This window comes from Muntiacus reevesi, chromosome 18 (assembly GCF_963930625.1).
Source record: "Muntiacus reevesi chromosome 18, mMunRee1.1, whole genome shotgun sequence".
Lineage (NCBI taxonomy): Eukaryota > Metazoa > Chordata > Mammalia > Artiodactyla > Cervidae > Muntiacus > Muntiacus reevesi.
The window spans coordinates 18280768-18304210 of NC_089266.1; the positions used below are offsets into that span (position 1 = coordinate 18280768).

Genomic DNA, 23443 nt, shown 5'->3' on the forward strand with positions numbered 1-23443 from the left:
GTTAATATACTTCTACATAGTTTTAAAACTTTTAAATGACTCCCTAATTGCATTAATAAAATAGAATTAAACTCTTCCCCTGTTGGACATCTGTCTCACTTTTTAAAACAAAAGAGAAATGCTACAGTATCATCTGCATTTTAAATTTGTAATAGCTGTGGAAAATGTGATATTCTTCTCTCAGTGTTCCCCCCATTACCTTTTACTTCTGGGAAAAAAACTCCCAAAGTAACACAGCATAATACGTAACTGTGTATTTTTGAATCAACACCATTTAAAATTTCTGGGGAAATATTTTAAAATTTATTTTAAAGTGATATTGATTCAAAAATACATATAGCTTTCATTTTAAATATTCAGAGATAAAACACAAAGTGATTGTTATTTCTATTAGGATATTTGAGTATTGGGTAGTTAAGTATAAAATTCAAAAGAAAAAAGCATGTGCAGTTAAAAATGGCCTTTGTCTCATCTCTTGTCTCTTAAGCAGTTAGGTTTCTGAGTTAACTTCTAGAATCAACCAGTTTTTAGGGGGCTGAAAAAACCACTAGTTGGTGTTTTTCTCTAGTTTTGCTTTTTTCAGAATGCTATATAAATAGGATCAGGTAACTTCTTCAGCATGACTTCTTTCACTTAGCATAATGTGTTTGAAATTCATACATATGTTGCTTATATGAGTAGTTTATTCCTTTTATTGCTGAATATTTGTCCATGTGTGGGTGTACTATAGTTTTTAAACTCCTTTCCCAGTTGAGGGACATTTGAGTAATTTCCAAACATTCACAGGCAGATTTTGTTTGAACATAAGTTTTTCGTTTTACTTATGTGAATACCTAGTGACAGTATTGATGGGTTATTTGGATAAGTGTGTGTATAAGTTTATAAGAAACTGCCAAACTATTTTCTTAAGTGGCTGTACAATTTTACATTCTTACCAACAAACTTTTGCCTACTTTAGAACTAGGTTTTCTTAATATTGTGTTTTGTGACTTTATATATTTTGGATACAAATCTTTTGAGATTTGTGAATTTTTTCTCTCAATTCAATTTTTCAATTTTTTCTTTTGTAAGTTGTGCTTTTGGGGTTGTATCTTAAATCCTTGTTTCGCCCAACGTCTAATTTTAGGTCTGTGATACATTTTTTGAGTTATATTTTTATTATGGTGTACAGTGTGGTTTGAGACTTTTTTGCATGAGTACCTAGTTCTAGCACCATATATTGAAAATACTTATTTCTCTAGTTGTTTTTGACCCTTTGTTGAAGATCAATTAATCGGTTGTCCTAAGTTAAAGGTTTAGCTGCTTTAAAAAATAGTAGCCAACTATTGAAATTATTCTTTTTTTTCCTCTTCTTTTTTTGAAATTATTCTTTTATAATTAAGTTATATCAAGCTATAGAGTAAAAGGACCGACTCAATGAACATGAGTTTGAGTAAACTCCGGGAGTTTGTGATGGACAGGGAGGCCTGGCATGCTGCAGTCTATGGGGTCACAAAGAGTCGGACACATCTGAGTGACTGAACTGACTGACTGACAGAGTAAAAGAGTATTATGAAATTTGGCCGGACATTGGTGTCCTATGGGCTTCCCTTGTGGCTCAGCTGGTAAAGAATCCGCTTGCAATGTGGGAGACCTGTGTTCGATCCCTGGGTTGGGAAGATCCCCTGGAGGAGGGAAAAGCTACCCACTCCAGTATTCTGGCCTGGAGAATTGCATGGACTTTATAGTCCATGGGGTCGCAAAGAGTTGGAACACAACTGAGCGACTGTCACTTTCACTTTGGTGTCCTATACTGTGAGATTTGGGTTAATCTAGTTTATCCGACTATTTTTTATTTAGGAATTTAGATGTACTTTGCAGTTAACAACTTTTAAGTAACTGTTAAACTTAAAAAATAAATTTATTTATTTATTTATTTATGCCTGTGCTGAGTCTTTGTTCGTGCGCAGTTTTCTCTAGTTGCTGTGTGTGGGCTTTAGTAGTTGTGGTGCTTGGGCTCAGTAGTTGTGGTTCCTAGGCTTACTTGCTCTGCAGCATGTCAGGTCTTCCCAGATCAGGGATCAGACCCATGTCTTCTGCATTGGCAGGTGGATTCCTTACCAGTGAACCACCAAGGAAACCCCAACTATTAAACTTTTAAATGCTAGAGTAGAAGTTCAATGCCAAGAGGCAGGTGTTACTTTAAAGAGATCATTGGACGAAATATTGGAGATTAAGACAGACTTTGAAGATTAATGGCTGTTTTTTTACATTATTTGTTGATGGTTGTTTTTTCATCATTCTGGGAAGGGAGATTGGTAGTGTTAATTGCTTAGTCGTGTCCGACTCTTTGTGACCCCATGGACTGTATGTAGCCTGCCAGGCTCCTTCGTCCATGGGATTCTCCAGTCAAGAATAGTGGAGTGGGTTGCCATTCCCTTCTCCAGAGGATCTTTCCAACCCAGGAGTTAAAAGCAGGTCTCCTGCATCGCAGGCGGATCCTTTTACCATCTGAGCCCCATTGCTCTTAAATCCTGTTCCATTTTTAAGATTAGCTTTTATCTTTGGAAACCCCACTCCTATCCTATTACTCCTTTCTTCTTTTGGATAGACTCTGCCATACAGTTTTATTATCTTTAACCTGGTAAAAAAAAAATAACATAACATTTTTCATTTTAATTAAAGTGCATAGTCCAGTGGCGTTAAATACATTACCAGTGTTATACAACCATTATTACCACTGTCTAGTTCCAGAACTTTTTCGTCACTACAAGACCCCATTCTTGTCCTTAAGGACTTCACAGTCTGGTGAGGAAAACAAGTAACCTAATGTTTATAATATGATGTGGCAAATTACATGTCAGAGCTTGCTATAATTAAGCTGTATTCGTTCAACTAAAATTTTACTTTGAAAGAGCAAAGTAATTTTTGGTTAGGTTAACATCCAGGTTGTCCTACCAGTCCATACCTGAAATAAATTTAGACTAGATTGAAATCTTTAGTTTTTTTGGCTTAAATAAATTCAGGACTCACAAATTCTTGTGCCCTCTACTTTGTAAGATCATTTGAGGAATAGCTCTATTTGGGATGGTAAAAGAATCTGCCTGCAGTGCAGGAGACCCAGTTACTTTGTAACAAGAAGGAAACTGAAAATTTGATACTCTGATTTAAAGCTAAATTATGAACTCTTCCTTTTCTCATGGAGCAGAAAAAAAACAGAATTAGAACTTCCTAGTTATCTGTTTCTATCCTCAATTGAGCTGTTTTGACTTAATTCTAGTTGTAGTGACAGCTTCCTTGATTATGGTCAAATATGGCATTATACAGGCATGCTTGTGTCTATTGGCAGATCATTTGAGGAAGAGCTGTATTTAGGATACTGTGTCAAGAGATTGTGTTTCTGAACTCCTTGAAGCTTTGAAGTTGGAAATTGATGATGATGATGATGATTTAAAGTTGAATATTTTAGCAGTTTTAGTGAAAGACAGTGTTAGCGACATTGAACAGTGTTGTAATACAGATTTTATTTGCATTCTGCTGTCAGGGTTTGTTTGCTGTAGCACAAGATTGTTTTGGAAAAGTAAAACACAATACAGCCCTTTGTTTTTAAGATTCTGCAGTCTTCCTAATATAGTCAGTCTCAGAAAGAGTTGCTATCCCAAATGATGGTTAATGTTTTAGTTAGCAATTTCAATGTTTATCATAGGAAGACAAGTTCCTATTACTAGATCTAGACTTCTAATAAATTGTGTTTACAGATTTAAGAAAGCCTGAATTTGTGACAGTTTTGGTTGTTTATTCAAAAAGAATGAAAAATTAAAAATAACCCCCTAGTTTGATTAGTTTTACTAATAGTTTTGGCATTTGCTTTCAGGAAAAATAACTGTAGTCTTGTTTTTTCAGGGTAATCACTTTGATCAATATGAAGAAGGACATTTGGAAATTGAACAAGCATCCCTTGACAAGCCTATAGAATCGGTAAGATCAGTGCTTAATTTGGGGTCATAGATAGATAGATAGGTAGTGTTCGTGTGACACTTGATGTGAATGAAGTTAAACTTATTAACTTATAGTACAGTTTAGAGCTGTTTTCTTGCATGCCCTATAGTAATCAAGTAGAGTTTGAGTTGTAATCTAATATTTAATATATTAGGAAATCAGTGAAAAAAATCTAGAAACATTTTTGGATTTTGATGGAAAAATATCATTTTTGGCCCATACTGATATTCTGTTAAAGATAACAAGTTTAAGTTTAGTTGAAGTTTCTGTAAATTGAATAAAGGAGTAAAATGTATTTTGATCCTTTAAAAAACCTTCACCTTTCCTGGCAACACAATCATGTGTGAAATGTTCCATTAGGAACAGTTAGGGGCTAATGTTTTTATTTACCAGACTCTTGTGAGACATGGTAACTTCGGTCTCTATGGTCTAAGAGTTGTCTGGTTTTTGTCAAAAGTTGATTGTATCTATTCATATGACTTAATTTTAAATATTGATACAACGCAACAGAACAAAGAGATTTGTTTTCCTGACTCTTAATTTTTGAACATTATTTTTATTTTGAAAAGCCCTTTATTTTCAGATTACACAGTCCATTGTTAAAATGTCTAAATTTGTCAGTATTGTCAGTATTTAATATTTGTTCTTAAGTGTATGTATGGAGTCATCAGAGAGAGAGTCTGTATAACAGTCAAGATGTTCCCCTTCTCCGTTTAAGAAATACTAGCTGCTTCTCCTCCCTCAGGAAAATAAGGCAATTTAGAGAATACAGATATTTTAACTTTAGCTTTTATTTTCATAGCTGTAGCATAGTAAAGGATCAACATATATTTATGTTCCTAACTAGGTTGGTGTTGTGTGTGTTTGTGTGTGTGTTTAGATGTTTACAGAAATTTACACAACTTGGGGTGTTCGACATTTTTCTTCCACAGCAGTTGGCCCATATTAGCTAAGCAGCCATGATCTGGTTTGTATTGCACGGTCTGCCTTTTTTTAATTTCTTCTCTAGGGTTTCTTTCTCCCCCACCTCCCCTTCTTATTTCTGTTCTTCTGGTCCAGTGAACACTGCATATAGTACCTTCTGTCTTAATGTGCTGGCATGATGCTAGACTTAGGCATGGCAGTAATTGATGACGCATGTGATAATGCTGCAGAGGGAGAATTCACATCTGATGTTGTGCTGAAAGCCCAGTCTTGTGTTTTGACTTAAGGATGAAATGCCAGGCCCACTTTGATGAGTTAAAAAATCTTTGACGTTTTTGTCTTATTTTACTATCGTCTTGGGAATTATCACAAGGTGGAATTTTACGGTGAAATCTATGGGCTAGCTAGGTCAGTATTTTATACTTGAAAAAGAACTTTTCCATATCATTTAAATGTTTCTTTGGGTCAAAGTTTAAGAAGAGAGAGCTGTCAGCAGAAAGACCCAGGTGCCATATTCTACAAGGTACAAGGTTGATTAATATTATACAAGCTATAATTCAGTGGGTACTCTGACTCAACAGTAGCAGGAAATTTAGCTGGACTAAATTTGCGGCCTAGTATTCATTATTACTATACTCAAGAAAGTTTTAATAAAAGCACGAAATTAAATGATATTTAACATTTTAAAAGCCTTCTTTTAGGACTGCATTTAAAGGTTTTTGGAAAGTTTGTTCCTTTGGCATGTGGGATTAGTGCTCTTTTTCCTCTCACAATGTCCAGGAATTTTCCCAGTGTATGTCATAGAGAGAACACTGTCAGAAGGCAGTCTGACTGAGTAATCTCAGTGAGTAGGAGTGGAATTGATACATGCCTTACTTATTAAATAGTATTATCTTCTCCACTAAAAATAGCAAGTGTCCTCGGACTGGATATTTAATTTTTTATGAATAAGTATATATTCAGAGATGTATAGTAGTAAATTGTACTTCTAATGAAAATTTACTCCTGAAACACATTAAAATATGCATTATTTGTAATGTGGTAGTTTAGGTAGTAATAGTAAGGTGCTTCATAGCCAACGTGGTGTTAGATAGAAGTGGGGCAAAAAGAGAGGGATTTTATTTCTGTTCCCCAGTCATTTGGGGGTAAATTTAAAGTTTTAAAAGAAAGTCCTAAAATGATTGGCATAAAAATAGATAGTGTAGTAACTTCCAAGAGCCCTATCACCTTGGGAATGCCCACCAAGTAGGTGTATATTAGTTACACGTCTGGCTGGCTGGCTGTCTTGTCGCGCTATCGAGCTATCTTGTTCTTAGGGGGAAACAGCAGTTGCTTCTGACACACAGAGTCTCTGCTGAATTAAAGTCTTTCTCTGCAGCAATATCTGTTGAGAGGTGCTGACTGTTTTGCTACAGCATGCAACTCAAAAGTGGCTGGAAGTGCGCAGCTCTGGGAGTCTACAGATCGTTGCGGGGGCTAAAGGTCTAGTCTTTTTTATAAACAAAGGTAATCTGCAGCAGCTGGTAACCGAGGAAGTCTCTGCACAGGTTTGTGCCAAGAATATGCCTATGTGAAGGGTTATTGTGAGTATAGGATTAAGGGCTCTTTGTTTTGTAATAGGGTAAATGTGTTGCAAACTAGCAAGATGGGAAATGAGATACAAAGATGTGATAATACATTATGATTTTGATAAACTTGTGAAGCTTAGATTTGTTCCTGAGATGATACAGGTACTTCAGTTTCAATCTGGAAATGTTGAAAATACATCAGAATCCAGCATTAATGAAATAGGTGGTTATCTTTGGTATAAATTTTTATTTTCCCTGGTTTATTTCAACCAACCAGATATCTTTCAGTGAAGTTTCTGGTCGACAATAAAACACTGTTCCAAGAAAATTATTAAAGAATTGCCAGATAACTTGTTTATCTGAATTAAAGAGAAGGTGGAAAGTATAAACATTTTGCTCTTATTACAAAAAACTTTTCAAAATTTATGTTTTAATGTAGCTGCTTTATGAGATTTTTAGGTCCCAGCTATAATTATGATCTCTACTTTATACTGAAAAATAAAGCATTTAAAAAACAAAAATCTTAAAACCATGACCCAGTCTAGAATTCCACTATAGATCCAAAAATTGGTTGATCTGACTTAAGGTATATGGTTCTTTGTGATCTTTACCATAGAAAGACTATGAGAAATCAGATGGGAGAGTGATTATAAGCTATACAAAGGCAAAATCCCTGCACCATAGACTTAAAATATGTTGTCATTGTTGCAGTTGGAAGTGAAACTGCCCGTCAGCCAGTACTTGGTCTTTGTTCTACCTGACTGATTAAAATTCTGTCTTTATAGTTGTCAGGTTGACTGAGCAGGTTTAAAAAATGAATGTAAGTTTTCAAATTCCAGTTGCTGATGTTTACTTTGCATATCTAAGGATTTAGAAGTATATGTATAAGTGGGTTTTGTCATGTTGCATATCTGTTTAGATCTGTGGACTCCACTAGTTCCAAACTGTAATTCTATAAGACTGCTGATTTGATATTTAGCAGTGACCATATGTGGACTGCACTATAAATAATGTGCTTCTTGGAGCTGAATGGTGTAGCATTACTATATGGCTTTTCTCTCTAGTCTTCATTGTGTCATCTGTAGTGAGCTATAGATTTTTTTGTTTGGGGAATTTTTACAACTTGTTGTTTGCATGGGTTCACCTAGTAGCACTTGGTTTTTGCTTATAGAGTCTTTAATACACAATCAGCAAAGCTTACAATCCACTCAAGAGATTTGCCATTTTTGTCACTGTTGAAAATGAGCTAAATGGTGTAAATTGAATGTGGCTGTCGACTAAAAGAAAATTCAGTGTGGAATTAGTATTCATCTAGTCATTGCCATAATTGTAGTATAGTTTTCTCTTGAGACTTGGTATTCTGTTTCCTACTATTAAAAAACTTAGAATCAACCCTACACAATGAAGTGAATTTTAGTCTATATTTTGGCAGACTCCCATTATACAGATTGGTGGGGCTCTTTCCCAAATTGTTATTGTTTCTTTGATGGTATACAGTTTCAGGAAACAGAGGGAAGTTCCTAGGAAAGTTTTCTACTTGGTATTAAATTGTTGAGGAATGGCTGAAACAATAATGAGATGGTTTTTTGTTTTTGGGCTGATATTGTGTTTTTAGCATATTGGTAGTTGTTTCTAATACACATTTCTTGCTATTACTGATGTTCCCATTTAAAAGTTATATCCTCCTTTCTTGCACATTTAGTATAGAAGATTAAAATATAGCACTTTAATTTACATTTAAGTTTAGAAATAGAAAAACCAGAAAGGCCAATTTAGGTAGTCTAGATGAAAAAAGTTTTGAATTTTTAGCTCAGCTTCATAGTTTAACCAGAATTAAGAAGAACTTCATTCCTAACCAAATAAAATGCCAAACTGCCACTATTTTTGAATGTTAAGGACAGAGAGTAATAAATAGGTCATGGTAAGAATTCCCTGGCAGTCCAGTGGTTAGGACTCTGCACTTTAACTGCCAAGAACTCAGGTTCAATCCCTCATCAGGGTACTGACACCCCACAGGCCGTGTGGCGCGGCCAAACAACAACAATAGATTTTGGGAACTTTATGAATGATCTGGAAAACCACCTTTTGCCTACCTCCCTTGGGCAAAGTTAGTTGCTTTATTAATTGTTTAAAATTAGTGTTTTCCTGCATTTCTTCCATGTGTATTTAAATTATAAACAGCCTATCTCACTATACATGCCCCTTTTGTCAGTCACAAACCAGTCTGTGTTAAAAAAAAAATACATTTTCAGTTCTATAAGATTAGAACTAAACTTCAAATTATTTATTTTGTTTAAAAATGAAAAATGAAGTTTTTTAAGTCACTTTTGTAGTACCATAATAATAAATTGTTATTTCAGGAGTTAAATAATGCTCATTGCCCTTGTTATGTCTAGATTACCAGTTGAGGCTACAGATTACTGCAGTTTACTGTTATAAATGACATTTAGTTCTGTTAATACTTTGTTATGAGGTATTTTGACGTGCCTTTCTTGTGTTACCCATCATCCTTAAGCCTACTCGATTTTTGACTAGTCTTTATAAAACTTTTTTTCTTTTGGTAGGAAAAAGGACCATAGTGAATACTAGTCCTTTCTGCAGAGTTGCAGAACTGCCATTTTTCCTCCAAAAACAGATATAGTCTGAAATTATAGGAAAGGCTCAAATTTTCTGTAATTTAGGAGTTTGGTGAGTGGAAGACTTTCTGGGAGATATGCCTATTATTTTTGTTGCTTTCTGTTATAATTGCAAGGACATGGAGTGGCATATTAATAATATTAATACATAACCACTGACATTTCCTTCCCTGTTCATACTTGGGGAAAGTGAAAGAAAGTGAAGTCACTCAGTCGTCTCTGACTCTGCGACCCCATGGACTACCAGGTTCCTCCGTCCGTGGGATTTTGCAGGCAAGAGTACTAGAGTGAGTTGCCATTTCCTTCTCCAGGAGATCTTCCCAACCCAGGGATTGAACCTGGGTCTCCTGCATTGTAGGCAGACGCTTTACCGTCTGAGCCACCAGGGAAGTAGATTTAATTAAAGAACAGTTTTCGTTTAAAGATTTAGAAGAGAAGTACCACTGCCATTTTGTATCAATAGCTTTTTTTGAGAAGGTGACAGCCATCTTGAGTGGTTTTGTGAAAGTGATGCTAATGTGTATAACCCTAAATTTTTCTTTTTTCTCCCTCTCCCTTTAACATTTGCTTTTCCTTTCACTGTTGTCAGTCACAACACGCTGCTCTTGAATCTCTCAGCTGGTCTTGACTCGTGAATTTACTTATGCTTTCACTCTTCTTTAATAAATACATTAATTGCAAGCAGTGAATTGAAAACAAGACAAAAAAAAAAAAAAACGACCATTAGTGATTGGACAGTTTCTTACTTTGTGTTACATTTAACTGTTCTTTTGACAGCCCAGTTTTTAAAGCCAGGTTCGTATGGAAATGCTTTCACTCCACTTGCACTGCTTTTGGAAATAGCATACTGCTTCATTTGTCTGTTTATTTTAGTGCATTCATAATATAACACTGTCAGCATAATGTCTCATCTCCACTTAGCCAAAAGATAGTTTTCTTAATTTAAAAAAAGGGACAACAATTTTTGTCAGCATGGTTTTAATACCCTAAATCTGTGCCTAGTCATAAAATTAGCCTATTAAAATATTTAGCAATACTTTATTCAGCTACATTATCTTAGAGTCATTCTGCTATCCTTGTCCTTTCTGCAGTTAATTTAGTTGTAGGAGTTATGATATAAAACAAGGATTTTATGTACAGGTAAGTTTATTTCCACAGTAGTACTATAAAGGCCTCTCTCTTTATCTTCATTTTCTGCTAACATTAGTTGTATTAAGACTTACAAAAGTGTTTTTTTGTTTTTTACAATAAAGCTATTTATAAATAGTTAGGCATTCAGTACTTGGGTTACATATAACCAGAGCGTTTTCTCGTTCTCTCAGTTCCTGGCAAAAAATAACCTCTAGTGACCTTTTGTGCACAGTAACGACTGTGTATGTGTATGTTTAAAATAATTGCATGTTTTGTTATAGAAACAGTTTTCATTATCATTTGCCCCATTTTTTCAAGTATTCTGATCTTCGTTCCTCTAATCAATAAAATAATAAGCTGCTCAGTCCAGTTTTCTAGTTGGCATACTGTCATAAACTCATAGAAGGAAGTTGACCCTTTTTTTTTTTTAATCAGAGCATTGAAGACACCTAATCTTCCTCTTGTAACTTACTATCAGAGAATATACTAGTAACATAATTTTTTCTATAATTCTAGAGCATTTTACCATTGAATATGTAACTGGAAGATAAAAATCAATTTAATCTGAGATGTGTGTTTTTAATTCAGAAATTTATGGTTTAGTTGACTTCATAATTTCATTTCAAGAAATACGAGATTATTTTCCAGTGGTGATACCCAATTAATATTATAAATTACATCTTAATGCATACAGAGCACTTTTTGTTTACAATTTTTAAATTTTTCGTTTTGATAAGTAACATCATTTTATCAGATACAGTTAAATGATTATTTTAGTGTTCTCTCTGTATTTGTAAAAAGCAAAGAACTGGACAAAGGTCTGCAGAGGTTTCTAAGATCTTGAAACCTTATGCAAAAGCTGACATTTAATTGTTGTTTCTAGTGTCTTTACATGTGGCTTCCATTGACAGATCTTTTCCACTGTGCTCCTAGGAAGATGAGACATTATGTATATTGGTTTTTTTCCCCTACATGCACTAATGGTTCTTTACTGTTAACTTATTGCTAGGCCTGTTTCATTCTAACATTTTAGCATTTTTGTTAGATTACATGTTGAAATGCATCACTCAGTCTGTGCTTGAGCTCATTTTATTTTTCTGTTTAATCAATTTAATTTCTCGTTTTACTAACCTCACTGTTTTTTCAGTTTAATATTGGCTGCATGCTAGTTAAATATTTATATTTTATATATATGTATTAAAAAACCAATCAAGTCTAGCCTGGATTTTGCTCTGATTGTGTTTTCATTTCTAGTGGTGGGGCAGTCTTACACTTACAACTTACTTTATATCATGAAAGCCTGACACATAAGCAAAATAACTAAACACAATGTAGATTTTCTTTAAAAAAAAAAAACAAAAAAACTCTTAAAGTGGTGCTGTCTAGGTGGTGGATATGATTGTATAAGTACTTTGATTTTATGCTTTTTAATGTTAGTTTTAAACTTCATAAGTGTATTCTTCCCCCTTTCCCCTTCCCTTTTTTCTCTTTTTAAAAGTGTTGTGTATAAAAATTGCCCAACACACCATCAGAAAGGACCCTTACCCTCTTTGGTCTTCCTGTATAAAATACTAGCCAGTATTTCTTTTTACATTAATGCCCCCTTTATTGGGCACAGTTCCCCTATTAGCACCTTTTTTGCATGCATATATGTAGAATTATCTCTTGTTCATCACCTGTTAAATATCACTAGGAAGGGAAGAATATATTATTGGAATATTTTTGGTTTGTCTCTCTGTTCTGTCTGTCAGGATAATATTGGACATCGCTTACTCCAGAAACATGGGTGGAAGCTGGGCCAGGGATTGGGAAAATCTCTTCAGGGTAAGTTTTTTAAATATACCAAGAAAAAAGAAAGAAAAAATGTTTCTGATGCAGATCTTATGTCTGAATATATTTGCTGTCTTTCTTTAAAAAGTGTTTGGGCTTTCCCCCCCTGCCTTTTATCCCCTAGAGTAGTCTGTTTTTCCTATAACTGTATTTGAAATCACTATTAAGCTAATAATTTGCAAGAGTAAGCTGCTGTGTCATGAATACTTTCAGGTCAAACATACTGTGTATGGTTCAATCTGTTTTTAATTTCTTTTGGTGGAAGTGATGGGTGGGTAAAGTAAATGAAATACGTAGTATCAGAATGTACTTTCTTTGTGTCACTTAGTGATGTGTTGTGGCTGCTGTATTTTAAAGAGGATTAATTTCAACAGCAGAGTTTAATTTTTGCCCTCCTGAATTCTTCCTGAACCTGGTGATTGCCCTGGTTCTTTGTCTCTAATCAGACTCCATGCAATAGTAGAATAATTAACCTGTATGAAACATGAAATGGAAACAGAGATTTCCTAGGGTTCTCTGAGAGGCCATTTCTCAAGTTCAGGTCAGTCTCTGGGAAATCTATGGTTTAAAGTTTACATTGCATGTATTTTTTTCTTTTTAACTATACTAATCATTTGGATAACAATGCTAACATTTCTGCTTCTGAGTTCTTGCTAGTTGAAAACCAGTCAACCAACTCTATTCACTTATTAGCTCTCTTGTATTCAAGGGCTGCTGTTGTCTGCAGATGTGAACAGTACCTCAGAAATGATGGAAATCATTGTACTTCTACATTTGCTTATGAAGGGTCTTGTTGTATAAAGGGATCTTTGGGGAGAGGTGCACTACTGTTGACTTAATTTTTTGAATTTGGGAAATGAATTTCCATAATACGAGTAGGCAGTCTATAATCAGTTCAAGTGTCTGTATTAACGAACACAACAGGACGGGGCATGAAACAGGATGTTTCAGTCTTTACATCCTTTGCTTTTTAAAGTATACATCCACAGATTCTATTCAGTGCTGACATGAGAAATGCTCAGAAATACATTTCAAATTAATATTTATTACTAAGCATTAACCTGTCCTTTGGGGAGGTAGAAAGATTTGATCACCACTAAACTTGTTTTCCAGTGGTACAAGAACTCATTGTACACAGTATGAAGAATACTCAACAACTGAGAGCAATTTGTATGGCATAGACCATAGATTTTGTAAGAGACCAGAAAAGAGCAGGGGTCGTCAGGACTAAAGTAGAAATGACTTCTTGGAGGTTTAGTCCCAGTGGTTTGCACAGTTAAATGTTGGGTTGGGTTGAATGGAGGTGATAGTTCAGAATAAGGTCTGAAGATTGGATTTGATCTTTCCCCCTACTATTTGAAACCTCTCTTCCTAGAGATTCCCAGGAACATTGTTGATTGTTACTGTTTTTGTTCAGGTGCACAAGGGAGTAGAATTTGGGGACATCACATAGGGGGCTAGCAAATCTGTTTGAATCCCAGAGTTTTGCATTGTAAGCATTGGAGACTTCAAAGTACAACTAGAACTGGCAGAGAAAAAGAGTGAGAGAGACGTATAGCAAGCGAGTTTAAGAAAGGTGCTCTGTGATGGTCTAAAGAGGTGGGATGGGGAGGGAGGTGGGAGGGCGGTTTAGGAGGGGAGGGACCTGTGTATACCTATGGCCGATTCCTGTTGATGTATGGCAGAAACCATCACAATATTGTAGAGTAATTATCCTCCAATTAAAAATAAAATAAAATTTTAAAAAAGATTAGGTAAATGGGTGCTTAACTATTTTTGGGTGATGGAAAATTATTGTTTCATTTTAAGAATACTTTCAAATTTGGGTCTCTTTAAACTTTGAATTCCTTGAAAAGAGAAATCAGATTTTATCCATATTTCACATTCATCTCTATGGTGATTGGCATGTAATAAGCACTCAATAACTCATCAATCCATTATTTATTTAAAATAAAAGATAAATTTGAAGTCCATTTTTTTTTCTTTTTAATTGTGGCAAAGCCCATGTAACATGCAGTTGCCATCGTAACCATTTGTAAGTGTACATTTTGGTAGTGTTTACTAAATTCACATTGTTTTTCAAAGCCCATCTGTCTTGAATGGCTAGTACGGTCTCTACCCTTCAAAAAGAATAGGACCTTATTCTCCTGCCAGCATTAAAGGGTGACTTTAATTGTCTTGGAAATGGCTCTTTCATTTTTTTAGTGTCACATTCAACATTGTACAGACAATGAGTTGATTTCTTTTACATAGCTCTTTCTGTAATACCCACATAGTTTGACTAGAATTTAGCCACATTTATGACATATTGAGATAATTCATGACAAATTTTTTTCATTGTACCAAACCTTTGCTACAAATAACCACTGAAGAAAACCCTGTTGCTTTGCAGAAAATCATAATGCCTTCTTACTACTGCATAGACTAATCACTGCAAATAATTTCTAGGTTCATGACTTTGTAAGTTCTTTGTATTTACTTGTTTATTGTCAACTTTTAGTTGCTTTTGTTTGATTTTAGGCTCTAACATTTTTTAACATGTAGTCATCAACTGAATTTAAACCTGATCTTTTCAAGATTTTGTTAACATTTAAAAATTATTGCAAGCCCTACGAGACTTTACAGAGTGCTAGTCTTTGGGGCTGCAGTGTATATAACTTGTCACTGGATAGGTTGGAGAATAGGGCATGCTAACTCTGAAACAGAATTCTTTGTGGCACGATAGAAAATTCAGCTTTGTTAGGTGGGTTTAATTTTGTACTTGAATTTCCCTTATTCACCTTTTGTTCTCCCTTAATATTTATTAGGGCTTCCATAGTGGTGCTAGTTGTAAAAGAACCCACCTGCCAGTGTGGGTTAGACATAAGAGACACGAGTTGGATCCCTTTTGGGAAGATCCCCTAGAGAAGGGAATGGCAACCCATACCAGTATTCTTGCCTGGAATATCCCATGGACAGAGGAGCCTGGAGGGCTTCAGTCTATGCGGTTGCACAGTTGGACATGACTGAAGCGATTTAGCACACATCACAGTGCTTATTAAAATATTTCAAAAGTTAAAATTTGTGTGTGGCAGATAAGTGATTGTTAGTATTAAAAAAAATAAAAGACTTGTAGAAAAGGTTGTTGACGAGATAGCTGAAGGAAACAACAATAAAGAAAGACCTGCTGATGAGAAATATTATGAACGGTTGTGGTTTTGTTTTTTTTTTTTTAATGGAGGCAGAGAGTGTGTTTAATTTGGAATAAATAGCAGATGACAGTTGTATTTTGTGGGTGTTGAATTTGGTTCTTGAAATTGTTTTATGACCTTCTGATAGCTTTGAAATAGAATGGAATATAGTTCAAAATCTTTATTTTGCTATGAAATGGGTAAGTAGATGTAGCCCAGAAGTGGTTCCTAAACTAACTTTGTTATATTGTCTAAGAGCTGATGGATGATTTGACTGATTTTTTGGTCACAAACAAAAGTTCATCCCCTGAGACAAATGAAGAGGTATGATATATTTCCTTTAGAGGGTTCAGTCAGTAATAGTCAACCAGCATTAACTCAGCTATGAGATAATAATGTATTCTAGTTACACCAGTTGTAAATAATGTGAGTCATGGGCAAAGTAAATAAGATTGTTCCTGCTCTTCAGGTTTATTTTCCAGTCCTCTTAAGTCTTGCTTTTTAAACTTACGGTACACTTTTGAAGGTTTTTTGAGGCCAGGGACTGTGTTTTATGTATTTTAGTATGTGATCCATTGAATACTTAATTGACAAATTGCTTTAAGTTCCTTGAGAACTTTTATTCTCTTTTATTTTTGTTCAGAAGCACTTGGTGTAGGGTATGAAGCAGTGTGAACAGTATTTGGAAACTTAGGGTTTAGGTTTGAGTTTGGCTCTGCCACTTTAAGTAAAGGGACAAGTTGAATTATTTGTTTCAGCAATAAATGAGGATTAAAATCTTTGCCTATATTCTTGCAGTGATTATGAGGATAAACTAATTAAGTGAAGTTACTTTATGCAAACTATAAAACACTATATAAATAATGCTAATTGTTATTAACACCTCAATTGTATGGTGTATATTTAGACATTTTAACTGAATTTGAGTTAATCTTTAGGTATTCATCAAAAGCCTAAGTGTCATAAAAATCATAGAGAAGCCTCTATCTTACTACTCTCCATCTCCCAGAATTTGTAGCAGTAATAGCTAAGATACTAATATGTGCTATTATTGGTCGGATGGCATCACCAACTCTATGGACATGAGTTTGAGCAAGCCCCGGGAGTTGGTGATGGACAGGGAAGCTTGGTGTGCTAGTCCTCAGGGTCGCAAAGAGTCTGACACAACTGAGCAACTGAACTGAACTGAATATGTGCTAGATATTTGACTCACAGCTCTGTGCCTTTAATGCTATGTATGTTTTAGGGTCCTAAGTCCCTAATTTTGCTATTTGTTTCAGTAATTCTGAGCTCTTGTTCAGTTCAGTCACTCAGTCGTGTCTGACTCTTTGCGACCCCTTGAACCGCAGCACGCCAGGCCTCCCTGTCCATCACCAACTCCCGGAGTCCACCCAAGCCCATGTCCATTGAGTTGTGATGCCATCCAACCATCTCATCCTCTGTCGTCCCCTTGTCCTCCTGCCCTAAATCTTTCCCAACATCAGGATCTTTTTCAAATGAGTCAGCTCTTTGCATCCAGTGGCCAAAGTATTGGAGTTTCAGCTTCAACATCAGTCCTTCCAATGAACACCCAGGATTGGTTGGATCTCCTTGCAGTCCAAGGAACTCTCAAGAGTCTTCTCCAGCATTAATTTTTCTGTGCTCAGTTTTCTTCACAGTCCAACTCTCACATCCATACATGAGCACTGGAAAAACCGTAGCCTTGACTAGCCGGACCTTTGTTGACAAAGTAATGTCTCTGCTTTTTAATATGCTGTCTAGGTTGATCATAACTTTCCTTCCAAGGAGTAAGCTTCTTTTAATTTCATGGCTGCAATCACCATCTGCAGTGATTTTGGAGCCCAGAAAAATAAAGTCAGCCACTGTTTCCACTGTTTGCCCATCTATTTCCCTTGAAGTGATGGGACTGATGGGACCAGATACCATGATCTTAGTTTTCTGAATGTTGAGCTTTAAGCCAACTTTTTCACTCTCCTCTTTCACTTTCATCAAGAGGCTCTTTAGTTCTTCTTCACTTTCTGCCATAAGGGCGGTGTCATCTGCGTATCAGAGGTTTTTGATATTTTTCCTGGCAATCCTGATTCCAGCTTGTGCTTCTTCCGGCCCAGCGTTTCTCATGATGATGATGTACTGAGCTCTTGAAGTGAAGTGAAGTCACGTCACTCAGTCGTGTCTCACTCTTTGTGACCCCATGGATTGCAGCCTAAGAGGCTCCTCTGTCCATGGGATTTTCCGGGCGAGGATACTGGAGTGGGTTGCCATTTCCTTCTCCAACTGAGCTCTTAGTTACATCTAGAAGAGCCTCGGTCACTAAGCAGTGGGGTCGGGACAACTGTATAGTAACCTAAAAAAAAGAAGTTGGATCCCCACTGTCATACCTTATCCCAAAACATATTCCAGATGAATAAAATATTTAAATGTAAAAAATAAAATTATAAAATCGTTAAGATGAACAATAGGATAATTATTAAAGATAATCTTATAATAAGGAGAACTTTTCTAAGTTCAACTCGAAACCCAGAAATCCTTAAAAGAAGGATTAATTTGACTATATTTTATCATAATAAGGTAACCATAACTGAGCAAACTGGGGGAAATATCTGTAATATCTCATTGTAGACAGAGGTATAGGTATGTGAAATGCTTGTAACCTAAATAGAAAGGGGGAAATGCTATGAACACTGTTTACAGAAAAGTATTGCAGATGACCTTTAGGAATGTGAAAATATTCTCATTTCTGTTCATGTTAGAGATAATGCATATTAAACTATGAGATATCATTTTTTACTTGTTGGCTTGGAAAAGGCTTTAAAAAAGACTAGCCTGGTCAAATTTGGGGAAAATAGGTTCTTATAGCCAGTGAGACTGTAAACTGATAAAACCACTATAGAGAACAATTTGAATTACTTAAAGATTAAAATGCATGTATCCTTAGATCCAACAATTCTGTTTCTGTCTAACTTATTCATGAAATGCACAAAATAATGTATGATTGAAATTATTCATTATATCACTGTGATAAAAGATTGGAAATAGTCTACCGTCTTTCCTTGATCCTAAGACATTTTTTCATATTTTAATAAAGGTAAAATCAGATGGACCTTATTAATGGCATTAAAGTTATAATGGCAGCTTATAAAATTTCTTAGTGGCACATAAAACAGTGTGTTTCTATTTTCCATTATTTTAAATGGAATACACATCAACCCAGCTGCTAACCAGCTTCTAAAACATAGCTGCCTGTTTATTTTTTTTTTTAATTAAGATACAAAGTATACATTTCTTCCTGATTACCAAATAATTACTATGGTTCTTGATAGTTGCTTTCTCTGTTGTAACATGTCCATAGCTTTTGTTGATACTTAGGCAGCTTTCCCAAAGTCCTACAAGTTGTATGTGAAATGTATTATATCTCCAGGTTTCTCATATATCTTTTTCATAAAAATGTTGAATTAGATTTTTGAGATTGAAGCGTAAAAATTTGATTGTATGAAATTGTTGGCTGGAAAATGTGCCAAGAAAGATGAACTGAAGCATTTCACTGTGAAACATTAAAAGGGTACATTCTGTGGGGTTTGTGCATATATTTATTTGTTTCTTATTTGCTTGACTGTGCAGAGAAAAATCATTGTTAAGGCAGACTGTGAAGGGAAAGTGAGTTGCTTTTTACTGTATCCCTTTTAAAATTTGATATGATATACTATTACTACTAAAAAAAATGTAGAAAGAAAAGAATTGTTTTGAAAAAGACACAGTAGACAGAATCCAAGCAGAGTAGAGTTGGTTTCTTTAGTGTTTCTTTGGTTTTATGTATGTATTCCTCCTCCCACTCTAGTTTCAGTTAGCAAACAAATGGTAAATATAGTTGGGTAAACCCTGCATTAGCTAAGCCCCAGCAGTGCTTATATTAATACATTTTATGACTAAAGAAAAGCTAGATTTGGATTGCATACAGTAGAAATATGTAGTGTTAAAGTTTGGGCTTTATTGTTAAGTTAGAATGTTGATTTTTAAAACCATACTGATTTCTAAGAAAAATCATTCTTTGGCTGGAGAAAAATAGGTTTCCTTTAATACTATGGTGACATAGATAAATGTTCTGGATAGGATATTTGTAAAAAGCTGAGTTGTTCTACTTCCTTAGTTTCCCTTTGAAATTTGTTTTCATGGATTATGTGCCAAGTCTAGAATCCAAACATTCTGCATGTCAGTATGGATTGTCAGAAAGGCTTAGTTTATACTTGCTGCTGGTCTAGCTGAAGGAGCCTGGAATGATCTTTGTTCCCTGGTAATTAAATGAACTGTGCAGTCTTTATGCGTTTCCAAAGGTAAGCATAATTTTTGTAATTCAGGTATCAAATTTAGTAAGATATAGATTATATATAACCTCTGACTGTCTTAATGGAATTTAGTTAATATAAACAAATGAGTTGAATCCAGTTAGTAAACAAAATTAGAATTGACAATCTGTAGTAAAAAGTCTAGATTTTAGGGCTAGAGTAGAAATGAAAAGGGATTGGGGGAGATGAGAAGGGGAAATGGTGAACTCACATGCTGTATAGACTACTTGTTTCTCAGTATAGAGATTGTTGCATTTAAAGACAGACATTAAATATATGTTAGGGTGTTATTTAATCAGAAGACGTTAAATATATATCAAGTTCATGCAAAATGATTAGAAAGGAAGTAGCAAATTTTTCTAAATTTAGATCAGATTTTTTTTTTTTTTTTTAACAAAGAAAAGAGTAGACCAGTTATAGAAGCAGTTTGGACATTATCAAGATAGATTACTTTAAAAGAAGCACTCACTCACTGGTAAAGAATTACATTAAAATAGTTGCACTTTTATTAAATACTATGTTCAAGAGACCATAATAAAGAGTATACATGACATTGTGAGATACTACCCTTTCTCTCATGAGTTTGCCATTTATTTTAGGAGATAAGTGGAAGAAACCGTAAGAGTAAACTCTGTATGGATAAATGACTAGGGAAGACCTCACAATGAAGTCTTAAGGAGGGAGAAATAGGTATTATCAAAGAAAGAGATACTGATATATACAAGGTGATTACAGTTGACGAAGAGTAGGTGTGGCTGGCTAGAGCTGAAAATGTCCATTGGGCAGTGAATGTCACACTTTAAAAGCAGAAGAACTTATCAAGATACATATTTTTTAAATGTTGAACTTTAATATATAAAAGAAAGGATGGAAAAAACCACAGTTATTTGGTTGAAGCAGGGTTCTGGGTGTCCAGGAGCAGTTGAGAAACCATAACTAGAAAGCAGTAATGGGAAATTGGTTCTTATAGGCACACATCTAATATTATCTTAACTAATACCTCATTTTATTCTTTTTTAAAATATTTTTAATTGGAGGATAATTGCTTTACAATGTTATGGTGGCTTCTGCCTTACAACAACATGAATCAGCCACAAATATATGTATGTCCCCTCCCTCTTGAATCTCCTCCCACTGCCTACTTCATCCCACCCCTCTAGTTTGTCACAGAGCATTGGGTTGAGTTTCCTGTCCCCATATAGCAGCTTCTCCCATTGTCTGTCTATTTAACGCATTTAATTCTTAAAGCAGGACTATGTTATTCTGGCTTTGCAGAGGAAGAAATTGAGGCTTAAAGAAGTTGAGCAAGTAAATGACAATATCAAAATTCAAACCTTGGTCTTTCTGACTCCAAAACCCATGCTGCTAACTAACTGCCACACTGAATGTAGAAGGCTGCTCCAGTTTGGAACTTTATTTTGTAAACCAAAGGCAGTTTTTGATAAGAAGAGAGGTATAGACTTATCTAGCAGATAGAAATATTAAAGCTAATTTAATCAGAAATTCATTTTACAGATGAAGAAATATAGGTTTAGGGTTCCACAATGTTGAAAGGCAGTCCCTAGGTCTCTTGATTTGTGATCTATTGTTCTTTCCATTATACCAGTTAGCACCTTGGTGGTAGAAGTTAAGTACGAATCTAGCCAAAGTATGACTGAAGATGAAGATGTAAAACCATTTAGAAAGTTGTCTAGATATGAGTTGATAAGGGCATAGAATAAAATGATAGCAGTGGAACTGGAAAGGAAAGTGTAGTTATGAAGGATGATAAATTAACTATGAAGCATAATATACAGTTGATTCATGCATGTGTCTTGCTAGCAAGCCTTTGTTCACTGGATTTAGTGTTAATCCTTTATAATAGCTAGCACTTAAGTGTTTACAAAGTGCTTACCACATGTATAGTCTAATTTAAGTCCTCTATGGGGTAGTTACTCCTTTTTTACAGATGAGGAGATTGACATTTTAAGCAATTCTTTGCCCAAAATCTTACAGCACATAAGTAGTAGAATCATGTTGCCAAAAACCTATGCTTCTAATCAGTATGCTATCTGTAATGTACTTAAATGCTGTGTGGTGGCTTACTTCTGTCTTCTGGAGAAATGTGATGGTGGTGAGAAATAAAGTACTGCATAATTGAAATGTACAGTTGTTACTCTGGTTGGAAAAAAAGTAGGTAGCTTTGAATGTGATATTTTTTCTTAGAGCACTTGAAGTGGTCATTTATCTTCTTGATGATAAATATAAATTTGTGTAAATTCACTGGAAACTTGAGGCTAGATTGAGTAGTAAGAACCTTGGCTACAGTTTTAAGAGTGATAGATAATTGATCTCCAGGGGTAAAGAGAATACTGTAATTTCTTGTCTCATACTGTAATTTCCCCCTTTATTTTTTCTTACACTTTATATTTCTCTTGCGGTATTTTTAACATTCTACCTTGAATAATTTGTATTTATGTGTCTCTTAACTCTCGTTGGACTATAAACTCCTAAATGATAACAATTACTAGGCATATATGTGTTTTCTGTTGTTGCTTTTCAATATGTTTTTTTATTTGGCATACAGTTAACTGAATCTGTAGAATGTGCCAGATCTGTACTGTCTTAAAGAGTTAAGGAATGAATAAGATGTAGCTCTTGTCTCCAGAGGTTTATGTCTAATACAGACACAAGTGTAACAAATAAATGTAGTGTAGTATAATACTGTAGTTGTGAAGTTGAAGGTACAGTGGGGGCTTAATAGAGAATTGAAAAACATAACTTAGAATTTTAACTTATTTCTTGAATGATTTAATAAGTGAAAGATCTCATTGTGAAAATAAGGAGGCAAACAATTATATTAGCGTCTGCCCAACTATACTTGTTAGTTAATTGATACATGGAATCATCACATTCTTCCATAAGAAGCACTGGTATTTAAAAGTAGAACCAAATATAAACATGATAAGAACACAAAGTTTAAAAGTACAATTTGTGAGAAATACATTTTGATAAAGAAAAAAGCCAAAAACAAAGATATTTATTTAAAATGGCTACCAAAATTTGAAGTAATGGGTTGTACATTTAGAAAAGGGAACAAAATAATAAATGTGGTTTATTAATTCAAATTAAGCCTTTTCTGTCTTACTGAGTCTTTTGAAATCTGTGATGTAGATGACTCTGTAACCAAGTAAGTTAGAGAGAAAATCTAGCTGGAGCTTTGAAGGAAAGAGCAGAGGACAGTCTCAGGAGTAGGACTTGGAAGCTCCGATGCCTCTGGGGGCCAGTGCTACCATACACAGTTGAAGCCCACTGAACTTGAGACAGTAAGTAGGAAGTAGTGTGAGTTGTGCCGTGTCTGAAGAGGAATCACCGCCACTCAGCTAGATCCTGCTCATTGTTACTGTGTAGGAATATAGTCTCATGTGTTGCCAGACCTGAATTAAAAAAAAACAAAACCAGAAATCCAGATATTCTGGTGAAACTTAATAATTGATAAATGTTAGCTCAAAGTTTAAAATAATCTGAGATAAACAAACATATGTAAGGCCTGTATTTGATTCACAGGTTACTACTTCCTCATTTGAAATTTGACCTGGGTTTAAATTCAAGCTCTGCAATCAGAAAGTGGTGTGACCTTCCCTCAGTATACTCAAATCTTTAAAAGATTTCAGAATTGTTTGGGGAATTAAACATGATGGCATATAAGCTTTATACCTGTATCTTATCTCATTTTCCTCTCCAATAGTAGGGTGGGAGATAATGCCACTTTAAATAGATTGAGAAACTTAAGTGTCAAACTGCTGAGGATAGTAGCTGTGTTTATAATATAAATCTTCTGACCTCTACTCTAGTACTTTTACCGTTAGACTGGTGATTCTCAAGCT

The 23443-nt window shown here is 34.9% G+C and overlaps 1 protein-coding gene and 1 non-coding gene across 6 annotated transcripts in view; one reads left to right on the forward strand and one right to left on the reverse strand.

Annotated features, from left to right (window-relative positions):
* Positions 1-23443, forward strand: part of GPATCH8 (G-patch domain containing 8) — an 89030-nt gene that overhangs the window by 16263 nt on the left and 49324 nt on the right. For 2 of the 5 annotated variants that reach the window (XM_065908491.1, XM_065908489.1), the window contains exons 2-4: positions 3883-3957; positions 9884-9901; positions 11989-12061. Coding sequence is in view for 1 of the 5 variants with exons in the window: in XM_065908488.1 (XP_065764560.1) it covers positions 3883-3957; positions 11989-12061 (148 nt within the window). In the remaining 4 variants the exon portion in view is untranslated. Of the gene's footprint in view, positions 1-3882; positions 3958-9883; positions 9902-11988; positions 12062-23443 lie in introns of those variants that run through there. The other 3 variants (XM_065908488.1, XM_065908492.1, XM_065908493.1) reach the window with 3 other exon arrangements.
* On the reverse strand, positions 9424-9495 carry TRNAC-ACA (transfer RNA cysteine (anticodon ACA)). The gene has a single exon. It is a non-coding gene; the product is annotated as a tRNA-Cys (tRNA).